The sequence below is a fragment of the Miscanthus floridulus genome, chromosome 8, assembly GCF_019320115.1.
Source record: "Miscanthus floridulus cultivar M001 chromosome 8, ASM1932011v1, whole genome shotgun sequence".
Taxonomy (NCBI): Eukaryota; Viridiplantae; Streptophyta; class Magnoliopsida; order Poales; family Poaceae; genus Miscanthus; species Miscanthus floridulus.
The window spans coordinates 138196358-138211034 of NC_089587.1; the positions used below are offsets into that span (position 1 = coordinate 138196358).

The following is a 14677-nucleotide window of genomic DNA, read 5'->3' on the forward strand; positions in this document are numbered from 1 at the left end:
CAAACCGGTCAAGGTGCTTTATGACAAGGCTAAAACGATGGAGACTTATGGACGGAGAGAGTATTAATTTCAGATTAAATCAATTTTTATTTCCATATATACTCAACCTTGTTGGGAGCACATTTCCTTAAAAAGAAGGGCACTGAAAGTCTGAAACAGTTCTTAAACTTGCATGGCATGTAACTGCTAGTCTCTCGTATTGGAGTACCTAGGGCGCGTGGAGGAACACGACAAGGTGGCCGTTGTTTCAATCGATTTGAAAACCGCGAAAATGGTTGAAAGACAAGGGAATGCAAACGGGAAACAGAGCAGGACTCTGAGTCTGAACTATTTTAAATAAATTAGATAACTGGTGACAGTAATATTTCAGTTTCAAAATCACAATCCCAAAAACTCAAACAATAAATTCGTTTTGAACCCTTACTGGACATTTCTCCTGTACTAAGTCGTATACTAGAAAACTGGTAACTAATAAAAACGAAAATGAGTGGGTACTGGGTAGGGGTAACATTCATCTGCAGAAAATGTCGCGCAGCATTCGTGGTTAGCTATCATCATCATGCAGAGACGGGGTGGAAGGCAATGACAGAGTGCTTTGCAATGTGCAGGCTGAACTGTCCTCCTTTCTCGCTGACGTCGAGCTTCTCCACGCCCGGCGGTGGTACCATCTCGAAGCTGCGCACGAGCTTCCCGACGATGAGCGCGAGGATGGGCAGCGCCAGGATGATCCCGGGGCAGCTGCGGCGGCCCACGCCGAACGGCAGGAACCGGAAGTCCACCTTCCCGCCGACGGTGGCGTCCACGCTCTTCTCCTCGCCAAGGAACCGCTCCGGCCGGAACTCCTCGGGCTTCTCCCACAGCTCCGGATTGTTGGCCAGCCACCATGCGTTGACCACCACCTTGGAGCCCTTGGGGATGGTGTAGCCGCCGAGCTTGGCCTCCTCGAGGTTCATGTGCGGGACGAGGAGCGGGATGGGCGAGTGGAGGCGCAGCGTCTCCTTGATGACGGCCTGCAGGTAGGGGAGGCTGTGGATGGTGGACTCTGTGATGGGCTCGTCGAGGCCGACGACGGCCTTGATCTCGTCGCGGACCTTGCGCTGCACAACCGGGTGGTTGACGACCTCTGCGAGCGCCCACTCGATGGACCAGAGCGTGGTCTCGATGGCCGCGACGTTGATGTTCTCGACGATGTAGATGACGTTCTCCGAGGTGATCTCACCGTTCTTCTCCGCCTGGAGGATGTGGTCGATGGCGCACCTGAGCTTGTTCTTGTCCCCCGGCGTGTCCATGACCTTTCTTCTCTTCTCGACGTAGTTGTTGTTGAAGAAGGCGAGCCTCCTGGTCTGCAGGTCTTTGCACTTCCTGAGGTAGCCGCGCAGGAAGGGGCGCAGGATGGGGATGAAGTCGCCGTAGTTGTAGTCGAAGCTCTGCGCGAGGCGGCTGCGCTCGGAGTTGAACCTGGTGGCCTCCACGAACATGGGGTCGTCGACAGAGTCGAAGCCCGCGTCGAACATCATCCGGTACATGATGTTGTAGAGCATGAGCTGCAGCCTGCGGCGCACGACGAAACCGGCGCGCTGGGCCGCGCCGTCCGCGGAGATGTCGGAGACGACGGCGTCCATCTCGGCCTCCCACATGTCCCTGTACTGCTGCACCACGCGCACGGTGAAAAAGGGCAGCGTCATGACACGGCGCATGCGGCGCCAGTGGTCGCCGTACTCGGTGAAGACCATGTCGGCGCCGTTGGCGGTGAAGATGTCGAAGACGACGTTGCGGGGGCGGGAGCCGAACTCCACCCCCTGCGTGTGCAGCACCTCCGTGGCGAGGCGCGGGTCGGAGACGACCACCAGGTTGCGCACGCCGAGGCGGAGGCGGAAGACGGGCCCGTACCGCGCGGACAGGCGCGCCAGGAAGCGGTGGCTGAGGTCGTTGCCCACCTGCAGCCAGTTGCCGAACACGGGCACGCCCGCCGGCCCCGGCGGCGCGTTGGCGGCGCCAGCGTTGCCAGTCGCGGCAATGCCGAGGAAGACGGCGGCCGGGAGGAGCATGCCAAGCGAGGGGTGCTGCGCCTGGAGGAAGGACCTGAGGAGCCAGTGCACGGCTAAGGAGACGGCCGTGGCGACGGCCACCCTGGCCGCGGACACCGCCATGCTGCGCTCTGCTGCTGACCGCTTAATTAGTCGGTGTGTTGATCAAAACGATATGTTGCTCTGCTGTGTTCGGCTGCTGCTGGGTTGGGTGGTGCGGCCCGTGGCGCGTGGTTATATAACGACGGCCGCTGGGGCTGCCTCGGTTGGTGGCAGTGGGGAAACGTGGCGGTACCGGGGAATTCCTTGGTTTGTGCCGGAAATCCGTGTGCGCCGTCGCCGAGCAAGGAAACTGGGTTGGTTGGGTTGCCGTCTTGCCGAGGGGGAGTGCATGGTTCGACGGCTCGTGCTCGTGTGGTGGATCACTGGTCAGAGTTGACCAGCTGGGGGTAGAGACGTTAGTTGGTTGGTGGGTCTGGGGCTCTGGGCAATAGCAAAATTGCACTAAGGTGGTCTGGTGTCTGACCGCTCTGACCTGGTCCTGGGTTGGTGCGATGCGATTTTTGGCCACCGGTGTTTGGTTTATAGTCCGTCACATCACAGGTTTGACGCTAATTTAAAGTATTAAACATAGACTAATTATAAAACTAATTACATAATTTAAGATTAATTTACGACATGAATATACTAAACCTAACTAGTCTATGATTCAACAATGTGGTGCTACAGTAACATATGTTAATGATGGATTAATTAGTCTTAATAAATTCGACTCACGAATTAGTCATGGCTTCTGTAATTAGTTTTATGATTAGTATCCGAACACACGATGTGACACCCAATGTGACACCTCATAAACTTTAGTCCTTGAATCCAAACAACGAAGATGATAGCGTCATAAGATAGATCTCGGTCGGGTTTTGTCGCCGGACCAAAATAGTTGGAATCCTAACCCATGGTATGTAGGACTGTGACAGGAGGGGCCGACAATGCTGCAACCGTTCTCTGGCACTGTTGCCACAATCTAACGCCGCACTATCAACAGCTGCCTACCACTATGTGGCCATCCCTGGATGAGCCTTCTCGAGGCTTTCTTGGTGCGCTAGGAGCCTCTCTTGGCTGGAGGGGCTCATAAGCGGCTCCGGAGCCCTGGGCCCTTGGAGCTTAGGTAGTTCCTTGTCTCGACGCATCACGCCCGTTGCGTGACCCTACCGAGGGAGTGGATGACAACGCCTCGTAGCCGTTCGAATGGGTAGATTGTGCAGCATCTCTGTACCTATCGAGCTCTGGGCACCTGACAAATTCCTGAACCGGCTTCTGGCTAGGGTCTGGACATCGGTTGTCGTCCGAGCGGTCGCTCGGGTGGACAGATCAGGCTTGGGTTCCTGTTGTTCGATAGCCCAAGGCTATAGCCAAGCCCCCGAGCCCCGAGTGATGGCTGCGGGCGTGCTCGAGGTTGCCCTGACTCCATTAGAGGGTACACGCGAGCGTATCCGATGAGTAAAGCCCCCGAGTCCCCAAGCGATCCAAAGGATCGGTCGAGAGATCAGTCGATTCACTACATCTTTTCTGGGACTTAACGTACCCCCATGTTACACTTTCATCATCATCTTATGGAGACCTTTCACCTACTCTATCTTCAGAAACTCTAAGTCCATTTCATACTCAAGGAGGGTAGTTCCTAGTAAAATTATCCCTTGCCTCTAAGCTAATAAAGACCTTTTGATGAATTGATAACTTGTATGGTTTTCTAGTCTAGAGCTGATGAGTTACTTACCTTAAACTTACGAGTTCTTTGAGTCATTTGTGTGGATTAGTTCCAGATTGCGGGTGTGCAGTCATTTAGAGATCAAGTCAAAGTCCTCAAGGATTCAATGCCTCTCTCCCCATCACTTAGTCACATCCAACATTTGTCAGGTATAAAGCTAGTTACCCCGCTGTTCGCAACAAGTTATCTTCGGTTCTTCAACCTACTGCCGGAAAGATCGGACCACCCTCAAGGAGGCTCCTTAGCGCTGTGTCGTTCATCATCGAAGCATCCACGACCTTGCAGTGTGGAGGTTCTGGCCTAATTTTCACTAGCAGCCAGGCTAGGGGGCTGCCCTCTAGTGAGGGTCCTTGTCCCTAGTAGGAGTGTCTTGGGAGCGGAGTCGAAGCAAAAGAGACGTCCGAAAGCCGATAGGAGATAGAGGGGTATTTTTTATTTTCTTTTGGAGAGAGGGACATGGTTTTAAGATATCTCAAAATAATTATATGGATATGAGATGTGTTGACGCTGGAAGGTGCTCTGAGTCACACACCAAGAATGGCTAGCATGCCTGGTGAGTTGAAATAAACCCTCAATGCAATAAGAACGCAGCAAGATCAACGAAACCAATCTAGAGACTGGTTGGGCCGATGTTGAGCCCATTCTTCGCTTGACAGGCTCCCAAACTTCTCCCGAGAAGACTGTTGAGGAGGAGCACATGGAGGTTACCCTAGGACTAGCAAGGCCACCTAGAACACTATCAAATCTCACTGGGAGACGTAATGACCAGCAAGGTAGAGAGGAAATGGGATAAAAGGGGTTTATTAGATTGATTTTGACGATTAGAAGTTGGGGTCCTCAATCGATTGGGATCCTCTCATATATATAGAGGGGTGGTCTTATGCCAGTAAGAAACAAGTCCCAAACATGTTCTTCATGTTTCCCATGTCCAAAACATGCCTAAAACTGATTCAAAAACAATCCGAGTCGGTTTCAGCAGGGGACAACTAGAGTCGGCTTACCTGATTTTCTTGGGCCTAGGGAACTAGAACTCAACTGGCACAGGGGAGTCGGCTTAGCCGACTATGCTAGTCGGCTAAGCTAACTGGAGGGTGTGTGTTTGTGTTTTGTCAACCAACGAGTGAATTTATATGTATGTCGTACTGCTCTAGGAAGACGATGGTAGCATCCAAAGACACAAGGAATTATACTGGTTCAGGCCGGAGCCCTACGTCCAGTCTTAGAGAGAGTTCGAGTTCATGTTTCTTGGTTGAATGTTTGAAGTTTTTACAATGGGGTGTGTAAGAAGAGGGAAAGAAGTAGGAGAGTGGTGAGGGACTACCCAAATGAAGTATCAGGAGTTCATCCCCTTGGAAGGGAGCCTGGCCGCCCTTATATAGAGTCCAAGAGGCCAGGTTACATACAGAGAGATAGGTTCTCCCGACTAAGTGGTCATGAGCTTGATGGAGCGAAAACTAGTAAACTTGGTTTGCAAGGAAGGTCGTCTTGTCTTGGCATCAGCGTACATCTAGGTATGGTTGTCGTCATGGTCTTGTGCCCACGTGGTAGCATGGCGTGGGGTGATGCTATAGTGCTGGTCATGATGGCACTGTTGGCATGGTGCAACGTGAGCTCACTGTGGCCTTCGTCATCATCTCCTGTTCTCCTAGTGGCTTTGTGGCGATAGTGATGGAGTAGGTAGCCGCCCCTTGATCGTTGGCCACCTTGCTGGTCATGGAGCCGGTGACCTCGACCTCGAGTTGTGGGGTTGAGGGCTTCGTTGGCTTGGTTGGCCTTAAGTCAAGGTCATGGTTGTGTGCCCCATCCCATAGTGGGTGGGGCCATACGCCTGTCTCATCGGGCCATATTTGGACAGTGGGTCACCATACCGGTCGTCACTACCTGACGGTGTTGTCTTGTCCCCACAGCGTGGCGTAGGGATGGCGTCTATCCTGACTAAGGTGATTGTTGTCCCCTCAGTCCTAGCGAGGTGAGTGGGACATGCCTACCCTTGTTAGGGTTGGCGCACATAATGGGGCTTGACCCCTTCTCGTCCGTTCCCAAGGGTCGAGATAGAAGAGAGGTTGTGCGGTGCCACGTAGCGTGCAGTGGAAGGAGGAGGAAGAGGTCATGATGGTCCCCTTGCCTCTGTGCATGGCCCATGTCTATGCGGTTTTGATGGGCCACGATTGTTGGGCTTATGCTAGCTTGGCCATCGTGGACCACCCAAGCAGCTCACTAATCGGTGTCTTGAGATACCCAGGGTATCATAACCCCGGCAGTAGCCACCGACCATTTTCACGATCGTGAAGTGATCGTGGAGACGCTGATATCTACTTGTGTCAAATGTAGACTCGAGGTCATGGCTAGAGTGTTCAATGTGGTAGGTGGCTATTACGTTTCATCTCGTCAAGTTGCCTTGGTGGTCCGGTACGCGACTGCTCTGCTAAGCCTGGCCGTGTCAGGGTGCTACGTGTTGGGGTACGAGATCCAGTCAAAATCGAGTGGCCGTGTCAGTGTGCTTCCTTGTGCCATCATGGTGACAACGCTACAAGGTGTTTGCACACTGGAAGCCGGCCAACCCATCTCTCTTCCTTTGCGTATTTCTTTTCTGCCTTGTTTGTAGTGCTTGTAGCAGTAATTCCCAGAGCTTTTGGGCTATGCCACCTTTGTGGGGGTACCGAGTTTTTTATACCCTGTAAGCGGTTTGACAACTCTCGTGATTGTTGTGAATAAAGGAGAATTCCTTCTTTGAGTATCATGATGAACCCCTGAGCCATTGGGTCAAGGTCATGCTTGTTTTAAGGTTGTGCTCGTAGAGCGAGTCATTGACTTTCCACCACGCTAGATGGGGAGGTCGGCCTTTGCCCTCTACTAATGGACCCTTTCCTTAATTATGCCTTAGCTCATTAGATTAGGTCTTTTCTGTCTGTCATTGGGTTTTGACCGCATTCCCGGGTGGCCTCTTGGTTGTGGTACGCCTCCCATGATTGAGGGGCATCATTTGGGCCTAAAGCAGTCTCAACCGTGCTCGTTTGGGTCGTGGTTACATTTTTATAGGATTCAACATTGCTTCTCGAGGAAGGCACCATTGTGAATCCTTAGCCATTCGAGGCTTGGCCTCATCCTCTGGTGAGCTCATGGGGTCCTAACTCATTCTTCCCTGGTGTCCTTGTTGACCCCGAGAGGTCATGATGCCTTGTTATGGGCAAGTTTGGTTTTGCCCCACACGAGGAGGACTGTCCACTGTAACCTCATTGGTCAGAGCAGTGCGCCTCATCGATGTCAATGGGTAATTTGAGTGGGACCCGATATCCCTCAATAATTGACATGGAGTTTGGCTGTGCCTCATCGAGAGACATCCCACAAATCATCGACCGTCAAACTCATCGATCCCTAACCACCTTTGCAGCAGCCAGAGGGCAAGATGCCTCCCTCGAAGGGGGTCAACCCGGCCGACTTCAAAGCCAATGACTCGAACATAGGGGGAGATGACCAAGAGGTTCCACACCACTGATATGAGCTGCTCAAGGCCCATCTCGCCCTGCCCCTACCCCTTTGATGGCCTTGAGCCCATCTAAGGGTCGACCCAAAATGAGGTTTCCAATGTGCGTCGCATGGTTGCAAGCGCGGTAGGTCGCTCTGCACGTGGACCCGGGGGCCTGCTGGCCTCTCCAGTTGTGGTGTGACTTAATGGCGCCCACTCGCTTATGATGTGAAAAAATTTATAGAAAGTGGGAAGGTGCAAGTCTTACTTTTGTTTCGCCTGTCGTTTGTGCAGTTGTCACCCTTCCTTCTGCCTCATTGTTGGTATTTATTGACTTGTCACTTGTTTAAGTAGCCACCTAATGTTATTGATATTTCTCAACATCACTTTTGCTAAGGTATCATCCCTAGCTATGATGCCAGAAATGCTTGTTGGTACAACCTAGCATCATTACTAGAATGACACTAAGAAGTACTTAAGTATTTTATTGTGACTAGAAAGAATATATATAAATGAAGAGATCTGCAAGTGCACAGATAATTTACCATTGTAGTATTTCACCCAGGAGTATTCCAGGTATCGTTATTTATATTTTTACCACAAGAAAGGATGGGCAAATGAAATATAATGATAACTTATACGTATGATGGAGAAAATAAACCGTAACCAATACTCTACTGATAATAGGGGTAAGTCAAGAGATAAATATGATAAGTAATGATAAATGATAAATGAACATTGATCACTCAGAATACTCCTTTCTATGGTATTAGCATGACTAAGTAGATATTAGAGAAATAATTCCTAAGTCATTCTTAATTACAAGTCAAAGCATACTATGATTAGTGCAATTACGCTTAGTAGTCATGGCTAAGATCAACTCCATATCTACACATAAGGGATATTACTAAGGAAGATAGCATGACTTCCTTCATAACTCTGAGTGAATGTGCATGACTTCTTCACATGCCATGCAGGAATCATGAATGTGCATGACTTCTTTCTTCTCATTGGCTCGGTCTTTGAGCCTCTTTATGAGAAGATCCATCTTGACAGAAAGTATGTCTACCTCCTTGAGTTGATAAATACCTCCACCTCTCTTGCGGGTCTGAAGACGTTCTTCATTCCACCCTTGGTTGGAGGCCATCTTCTCCACAAGAGCTGTTGCTTGTGCGATTGTGAGTGATAAAAATGCACCTCCAGCAGCGGCATCCATATTCACATGGGTGCTGCTTGTCAACCCATGGTAGAAAGTCTGCATGAGTAGCCAATCCTCCATCCCATGATGAGGATATTCTGATATGTAGTCTTAGAAGCGTTCCCTTGTCTCAGGGATAGATTCATCATGTTGCTGTTGAAAGCTTGAGATTCTTCCATATAGGGCATTGGTCATGCCCATGGGAAGGAATTTTGCTAGAAAGGTAGTGGAGCAGTTTTCCCATATAGTATGTCTATCTTTATTGGTGTAGAACCATTGTTTTGTTTTCCCCAAAAGTGAAAATGGTAAGAGGCAAAGTAATATGGCGTCTCTAGAAATTCCTTTGATGGTGAAAGTGTTGCAAATCTCTAGGAAGTGTTGGAGATGGGCACTCACATCTTCATGTGCCTTTCCACAAAACTAGCTAGCTTGCACTATGCTGATGAGAGCTGGCTTGAGCTCAAAAGCATTGTCTCCAATGTTGATCGCTAGTCCAGTACGGATGTTGGCGGTAGTTTGAGCAGAGAATTCATGGAGAGTCTTGTTAGCCATAGCTTCAAAAAGTAGTGTTGCTTCGCCTTGTCTGGTTGTCTTCCAATTCTAAAACTGAAACTTTCTTGAGTTTAGCCTTAGTCCTCCTAAAAAGTGCTTCTGGATCTTTAACGTAGTTTATCAGAAGGTCAAAACCTATCATACATTACCCTGCATAAGATATAAAAGTAGACAGAACAAGGGTAAGCCTGTTTGAGCACAGGTATATGATTTTTCTTGATCACATCAATAAGTACAAGTTTATCAGTATTCATTTTTGCCTAGCTGCCTTCCCCGACAACAGCGCCAGAAATGATTGTTGGTATTTATTAACTTGTCACTTGTTTAAGTAGCCACCTAATGTTGTTGATATTTCTTAACATCACTTTTGCTAAGTTGTCATTCCTAGCTATGATGCCAGAAATGCTTGTTGGTACTACCTAGCATCATTACTAGAATGGCACTAAGAAGTACTTAAGTATTTTATTGTGACTAGAAAGAATATATATAATTAAAGAGATCTGCAAGCGCACAAATAATTTACCACTGTAGCATTTCACCCAGGAGTATTCCAGGTATCATTTTTTATATTTTTACCATAAAGAAGGATGGGCAAATGGAATATATTGATAACTTATACGTATGATGGAGAAAATAAACCATAACCAATATTTTACTCATAATAGGGGTAAGTTAAGAGATAAATATGATAAGTAATGATAAATGATAAATGAACATTGATCACTCAGAGTACTCCTTTCTATGACATTAGCACGACTTAGTAGATACTAGAGAAATAATTTCTAAGTCATTCTTAATTACAAGTCAAAGCATACTATGATTAGTGCAATTATGCTTAGTAGTCATGGCTAAGATCAACTCCAAATCTACACATAAGGGATATTACTAAGGAAGATTAAGAACAAAGCATGACTTCCTTCGTAACTAGATCCTACTTGACCTATATTCGGGGAGTGGACTACAAAGGACTCAACGGGAGTGTCACATCCATGATCTATCATATGGCCTGGAATATAGGGTACATCTGCAGGTAAACATTGTATAAGCACCATGCTTACACAATATCGACCACTCACCCCTTGTACTTTGGAGCAAGCGCTATATGAACTTATGCTTGAACATGTAACATCCCAGATGTTAAAAAGCAGTTAAACCTTGATCATGAGCATCATCAAGCATAATCACCAAGTATCATGTCATCTATGCACTCCATGTGTCATTTATAGCATTGCTATATTTCATATGTTGCATGAAATGTTGACAAACATCAATTAATGTTCTTTGTGAATTTATATATGAGAATTTGCTTAAACAATTAAAATTTTGTTTATATAGACTTTTTTTGTTCAATGTAAGCTTTATAATGTGGAATCAAAGGCTAGTGATGTTTCTAAGTCAAACATGTTAAATTTGAGCTCCAAAAATTGAATTCAATAACTGTTCACAACACTTGGCCATTTTGACCCTTTGAAAAATAGTTCTAAAGTTCAATTTTGGGGGAGTTATTAAATGAATTTTCATAAATAAAATTGGTCCAAACTTTGTTCCATTGCTTGATGCTATGTTTGATCTATGATAATGTGTAATTAGTTGATATGTTTGATTCATGGTTGATCACTAATTAATTGTTCAAAGTTGCTAGCCCAAAACTATTTTTGAAACCCTAACTAAATGTTCTGAATTTAGTTTCAATCTACTTCTATTTCTCTCTCTTGATCTCACTAACTAATTAGAATTTGGGGATGGTTCCTAAAGAAAAGGTGAAGATCAGATGAAGATGAACAACTTTCATTCATGGAGTTTTTCAAGTTGCTACATGGAATCAAGAGAATGAGTGAGCTGAAGTTGGGCTATTAGTGCTACAGTGTCGCCAGGGGAAACAGGTGCCACTGAGCCGCTTGCCACCGTCCGCCACCCTCCAACACCGTCCATGCTGGTTTGGACATGTAGTAGCTTGCGTGGAGTGGCAAAGCAGCTACTGATGCATCTTGCTGCTTCGCCGTCCTATTAAAAACACCATGTCGTCGGCATCCTTCTCTTTTCTTCTTTCTGTGCCGTCGCTGAGCTTCGTCGGCAAAATTGGCCACCGCCAAAGTGCCCTAGTCCAATTGCTCTCACCCATAGTGTTGCTTCACCCTTGCATGTTGCCTGCACCCGCTCGCTTCACCTCTGGCCACCAAAGTCAGCCACACGCCTCTGTTCTTTCCTACCACCATCCAGAGCGCCGTCGCGAGTACCATGCCGTGGCTAGGCCACTCCAGAGCACCTCTTCCTCTCCTATTTATCATTTTGGCTCTACCTTGATGCTGTGGTGCTCATCTGCTTGTCCCTTTCCTTGCTCCATCGCTGGACACGTCATAACACCACTTCGCCATCCAGCTTGTGCCACCACTATCATCCTCTCCGATGGCAGCCACCTCTACTCCATCTTTGCCTCAACCGAGCAATACAGAGAAGTCACGGTGAGCCCCTGGTCACATCTAATGCCTCTGATTAGACTCTACCATGCCATAGGGGCTAGAGCAATGCCGCGCCGACGAGCTCTGCTTCATCGTGATGCCATGGCCACGGTCGAGCTTGGTAGGGTCCGAATTGAATCAATCAATAGCATAGATAGGTCCTTGTGAGCATGGGGAGCATGCTGGTGACCTCCCTATTGTCGATGGCCATGCCACCAACCATCCCCGCTGTGCTAGAGTATCGTCGGACCACCATTATCGACGACGAGCTCGCTCCTAACCCTAGATAATTCAATCGATAGCATAGTTGTGCTCGCGAGAGTGAGGCAAGCACTGCCGTGTTGCCATGGCCGCTGTCATGGTCGCTGTCATGCCCTAACTGGTCAACCATCACCTTTAGCATGTGCGCTAGAGAGAGGGGATCATGTCGGGGTCGTCGTCGTCGCCAAAGGCCTTGTCGCTGGAGGCCTTGTCGCCGGTGAGGAATCAGCGGTCAACCACCGTGAAACTGTGGTCAAGCACAAGGGCACTGTTAGGTTGACCTAGTCCCGCTTGTCAGCGACAGTGGCTGGCTGGGGCTAGGTGCAAAAGGGTTTTTCCATTGTTTTTGTTTTTTAGAAAATGTTTAAATCATTTTGATTTTGTTTAATTCATAACTAATTACTAGAGCATGATAAAATATGAAACTTTTTGTTGAGCCTCTTCATGTTGTGATCTATCTAGGAAAAATATGAAATCATGAAAATAAATAGTTTTTGCATGCTTTAAAATTACCTTTTTTAATTAATAAATGGACCTTCCATGATTTTTATAGGTTAAAATAATTATGCTTTAATCATGAAACTTTTTTGTGTAAATGTCCTGTGCTAATATCTACCTTCACAAAAAGTTTGGTACTGTTTTGAATTACTTAACTTGGCTAATTAATTTAAATGTGTTTAAATTCCTATTCCATGATTAAATGAATACCTAAATAATTTAGAAAATACTTAAATGGCTTTGGTGAATTTTGGATATTGTTTGTGGACCTTGGAACACCTAAACCCCTACTATTCCTAGGCAACTTGATTTCTTTCATTGATTTGTTTATAATGAACTTGTTTATATAATTATTAAAATGGTTTTATTAAATATTTAGTTTAGCTTTATGAATCCCTTATAACGATCATGAGTTAAGATAAATGTTAATCTCTTGTTGGTCCATGTTAGTGTAATTACTTCCATGATAGACAACTAATTAGCTGAATAGTTAATTAACTATTATGTCTTTATAATAATAGCTCTAGTTCTTTAGTGAAGGAAAGTTGTACTTATAACAGAACCGTCCATTTTATAAGAGCACAAGTACAATAGCAATCACTGAAGCCATATAAACCTAGTAGTCTGATGAAATCATGAAGGATCTCAAACCAACCAACATACAAGCCAAGATCGTACATGATTTAACATAACAAGTCACATATTACATCACAGTTCACAAATGGTTCACAAGTATCTCACATACACCGGAGTTCACATGGTTATTACAAACCAAGTTCAAATAGCAAAAGCAAAGTAGTTTGACATCAACATCACACTTAGTTCAAATACATGCTAGTACCATGATCATTTCCAGCAAAAGCATAACAGAGAGGATAACTTAAGAGTACCATGCCCATGGTTTAGTCCTCATCTATGGCAGGATGAAGGCAATTCTTATAGTACCCATGATACATCATATCATCTACAACAAGAGGGAGTAAACCCTGAGTACAAGAATATACTCAGCTAGACTTACCTGTTGTAAACCAGAAATAATATGACACCAAGGAGTATGCAAGGCTTTATCGATGGAGTTAGCTTGACAACATTTTGCATAAAGCTTAAGTAACATAACTTAGAGATTTAATATCTTTAGCATCAAATTAAATACCTATTTAATTGAGCATCCCTAGATTAGCACCTGTACTAGAACAATCACATGATTAAGCTAACAAGCATTAGTAACTATATCCGGTGTATTAATTTGAGCATCATCATAACCATCAAGATCCATCAATTAATGCTACGTTGCCGCTGCTCAGTCAAGTTCTCACTATCCGAGAGAGACGACGACTCGAATTGATTCCTACTAGCTGGGGAGTTATTCCTAACACAAACTCATACTTCCCCCGTTGGGGTCGCATCGGGTCACCTTTGGTACAACTCAGGTACAGTCGTGAGTCCGATCAGCGCCGCACCCTCAAGGATACTACTAGTCTGCCAGGAAGTTTAGGCCTGGCCTACCCTTGGCCTCATGCCACTAGCTCCCCACACACCCTTACTTCCTCCAGTGTGCGCACTTTCACTTACCAGGTCCTGGCCTGAGTTGAGCTACTTGGCTTTGTAGTCAGAACGGCTTATCCGGCCAACCAAGTGCTAGGCATACATTCAACATGATATGAGGACGTACAGCGAATCAGTCCTTAACTGACACAGACAGGGATAAATAGGCACCAAGACCTCCATACCTTGTTGCTTCTCTATCATAATCCCGCCCAGTCTCCTTTTATTTATCAACACATGGTTATTTCCACGATAGCAATTATAGCCAACCGTGACTAGATATCTACCTATATCTTGCAGGTGACAAGAAATCACCTAACTTCTATCGGACTAAGCATGGCTAAGCATATATTTGATCCTAGACCTACAAAGGATTCAAGATATATTTGTCTGGATAAGGAAAGTATATGTAGTAAGTGGTTACAATCAACCCTTAGTACTTAATGCATCAACATAAAAGGACTCAAGTTGATATTTAGAAAACATAGGAGGCTTAGAATGCTTCGGGGCTTGCCTTTCAGAAATGAGGAAGGTTGGTGATCAAGACACTCAGGAAGATCTTCCATGTTGACTCATCCTTTCACCTAAACCTCCTGCTCCTGGGCTACCCGCTCCTCCTCCTAACACCCGGGTTTGAACTCAAGTAGTGTCACTCCTTCTGGGGAACCTATTGCATGAATATGCACAAATGAGTATCATGAATGCATAAGAGATGAGATGACATGATGAAGTATATACGCATGAGCATGGTTATCCGCAAGATGTATGATAAGTTTAACATTCGTTGACCAAGTAGATGTATAACTTTCTTCTAGTTGATCTTTACTAAGTAGGTGCATATCTCTTCTATAGTATAAGAAACATACACTCACCAAGTTCTAGTAACCTAAGGTAAAGTTATTC

General features: G+C 46.2%; 1 protein-coding gene and 1 non-coding gene across 2 annotated transcripts; one reads left to right on the forward strand and one right to left on the reverse strand.

Annotated features, from left to right (window-relative positions):
* Positions 1-360: 360 nt before the first annotated feature.
* Positions 361-2218, reverse strand: LOC136473569 (cytochrome P450 CYP73A100-like). Its single transcript, XM_066471217.1, has one exon. The coding sequence runs from the start codon at positions 2148-2150 to the stop codon at positions 558-560; it is 1593 nt and encodes a 530-aa protein (XP_066327314.1). The 5' UTR covers positions 2151-2218; the 3' UTR covers positions 361-557.
* A 6320-nt stretch (positions 2219-8538) lies between these two features.
* Positions 8539-8646, forward strand: LOC136478671 (small nucleolar RNA R71). The gene has a single exon (XR_010764389.1). It is a non-coding gene; the product is annotated as a small nucleolar RNA R71 (small nucleolar RNA).
* Positions 8647-14677: the final 6031 nt, after the last annotated feature.

Excerpts from the sequence above, each read along its gene's own strand:
- LOC136473569 (XM_066471217.1), bottom strand. The coding sequence starts at position 2,150 with ATGGCGGTGTCCGCGGCCAGGGTGGCCGTCGCCACGGCCGTCTCCTTA.